The 2,974-nt window shown below is 42.6% G+C and overlaps 1 protein-coding gene across 1 annotated transcript; it reads left to right on the top strand.

The window, feature by feature from the left end:
- Nucleotides 1-3: 3 nt before the first annotated feature.
- LOC126496364 (proline-rich protein 23A3-like) lies at nucleotides 4-626 on the top strand (the record flags this gene model as incomplete). Its single annotated transcript, XM_050133884.1, has 1 exon — nucleotides 4-626. A coding segment is annotated over one exon (540 nt), but the record flags the coding sequence as incomplete, so codon positions are not given.
- Between the last annotated feature and the right edge of the window lie 2,348 nt (nucleotides 627-2,974).

The raw sequence follows: 2,974 nt of genomic DNA on the forward strand, positions 1-2,974 counted from the left end.
GCCACCTCGGTCCTGGAAGTGGAGCTCCCTGAACACACCATCATCCTGGTGCCCGAGGGCCTCCAGGCTTCAGACCATCTTGGACAGCCTGGGTTCTTCTCCGCCAGCCCGCAGGGGGGCGCTGGCCTGGAAATGCCAGAGGAGGACCTGCTAGTCCTCCAGCTGGTAACCTCCTGTGAGTTCATTCTAGAAATTTCCTACCAAGAGGAATCCTATGATGAGGATGAGGACTCTGGCTCCCTATCACCCTGGATGGATTCTCCAGCTGGTCAGGCAAGTGAGCACTTTTCCTCCACCAACAGGATGCCCAGTCCTTGGCCTCAGGGCCACATCCCAGAACCATATCCTTCAGGGCCTTCCCCTAATGCAGAGCCATATTCTCCAAGGTCTGTCTGGGACCAGGACAGCTACCTGCTGGGACCCTTCCCCAGCTCACCCCTGCAGCCTCTGCCTCCATCTCCTCCTCCAAGGCCCCAAGAGCAGCGCCCTCCATCCTCTCCGAGGTCCCCATGCAAGGCCAGGAAGAGACTGTTCTGTGAATGAACTGCCCTCCACCAATCCTGATGCCCCTCAAATGAGAGATTGGCTCCCAGCACCATCGTGAGTGCCTCTGCACAGCCTACAAGGTTAGAAGGGCACTCTTGTTTATGAATTGGGCAGAATATTGGATTGTTGGTTGCTAGAATGTCTGGAAGGAAGATCATCGCCTCCAGATCACGTGCTGGTTGACACTTGCCTGCATTTGCTCTTTGACTTGACTGCTTCCTTAGACTTTTTCTACACAGAAGTCACCCTGGGCAGTCTCATCACCGCAGTCCTGGTTTTGCCCCCAACTTGCAGCACTTTCCCTCATACTTCACCCTATCATTCGCCTTTCTCCAACTTAGTTTCTTGAATTAACTAGTCATTGATAGTGAAAATCGTTTATGACTTTACCACTACCCCTCCAACTCTGCCAGCTTTTTTGCCATGAGCCCTTCCTTACCGCGGTTCTTCCTCATTAGGGAAAATCTAGCAAATGGTTTCATCAGAACACATGCTCTTCTGTATGAAACAAACTTAGCAAGGGAAGCAATGATCGTGCTCTTTTCTTGTTTTGTTTTGTTTTTTCTTTGTTTTGGTTTTTCGAGACAGGGTTTCTCTGTAGCTTTTGGAGGCTGTCCTAGAACTATCACTTGTAGACCAGTCTGGCCTCAAACTCACAGAGATCCGCCTGCCTCTGCCTCCTCAGTGCAAGGATTAAAGGCGTGCGCCACCACCACGCAGCTCATGTTTTTTTTTTAATAAGTACTTAATTTGGTGGGGCTGTTGTTTGCACTGTGGGTTTATTTTGGGTTTTTTTCTTTTTGATTTGGCTTTAGTTTTTCAATAAGAAATAAGTAGTTGGATATCATTTTCTGTATTTTTAATATAGTTCTCCTGTTCTGGAGGTCATAATTCTAATGTTACAATAATTAATTATAAGACTATATTCTTAGAACAAGTAGAATATCCCAAATTTATGTTATTCCTTGTTACTAGTATGTAGATATGTCTTATGTTGATTTGATTTCCAACAAATTTATTTTTATATAGTAATTTTATGTACCTTCTTTTGGATGTTTGATAAAAACAATATCTCTACTGAGAAAATGGGGGCCTTTGACATATCTAATACATCTTATTTATCCTTAATAATTCCTATGAAATCGTTAAGTTCAATTGAAGTGTATTTGTTAAGGACATTCCTATCATATAGAATGCAATTACTTAAATTTTATAATAGAATATTAGCTTCTCTGTAAATAGTTGTTAGATATTCTTTGTCCTGCTGAAGATGTGATTTTATAATGTTTCTGATCATAGAAAAGTGAGATTCTTTTGTTTTGGTTTTGGTTTTAAGTACTAAGGCTTTGTCGAAATGTTGGATTTAATAATTTAATAAAATTGTATTTTAAAAACTTGTGTATTAGAATACCTTCATGTATGAGCTATGTTAAGCCCTGAGTCTTTGGCAAACACACAACAACATGGTTAGAGGACAATGAGACCGGGGTTGGGGCTAAGGAGATTGTAAACCTCAAGTCCTCTTTCTGATACTTGAGCAGAGGTGGTTAGAAGCAGAAATGATTGACGAGTTGCCTTACAGTGTCACATGGTAACATTTAAGAAGTTTTTGTTTTGAGCATGGTGTTCCATGGTGTCTTTTCCATTAGTCCATGCTGACAGAACACACGACGACTCAGGAAGGCCCTCTGCACCCCTGCTAGTCCATAGGATTTCCTTCTGATTGTCATTATACTCTGGGATTTTTCTGCTTTGGGAGGTTAGAGAGTGTTTGAATGGCTGACTGGTAGGGCTGAGTTTTTTGGAGAAATGGTCTCCCTATATAGTCGTAACTGTCCTAAAACTCACCTTGTAGGGAGATCAGCCCAGGCTCAAACCCACAAGAATCTACCTTTTCCTTTCTTTCTTTCTTTCTTTCTTTCTTTCTTTCTTTCTTTCTTTCTTTCTTTCTTTCTTTCTTTTTTTGACAGACTTTCTGGCTGCGCTGCAAATCAATCTGAAGACCAGGCTGGCCTCAAACTCAGAGATCCAACTGCCTCCCGAGTGCTAAGATGAAAAGTTTGAGATTAAATGTTATGCCCAATTTTCTTTTAATTTTGAGACAGGGTTTCATTGATTAGCGCTGGCTATCCTGGAACTCATTTTGTAGAACAGCCTGGCCCACCTCTACCTCCCGTGTATTGGGATTAAAGGAATATGCCACCACTGCCTGGCTTGCTGTTTTTCTTGAAACCCCTCTTAACTAAAATTAAAATGTCCATAGAGAAAATGACATATATACACAGATACATACATACATACATATATATATATATATATTGATTTTTGAGACAGGGTTTCTCCGTAGCTTTTGGTTCCTGTCCTGGAACTAGCTCTTGTAGACCAGGCTGGCCTCGAACTCACAGAGATCCTCCTGCCTCTGCCTCCC

Source organism: Alexandromys fortis, unplaced genomic scaffold (assembly GCF_014885135.2).
Source record: "Alexandromys fortis isolate MF-2015 unplaced genomic scaffold, M_Fortis_MF-2015_v1.1 scaffold_3238, whole genome shotgun sequence".
In the NCBI taxonomy this organism is placed as follows: Eukaryota; Metazoa; Chordata; class Mammalia; order Rodentia; family Cricetidae; genus Alexandromys; species Alexandromys fortis.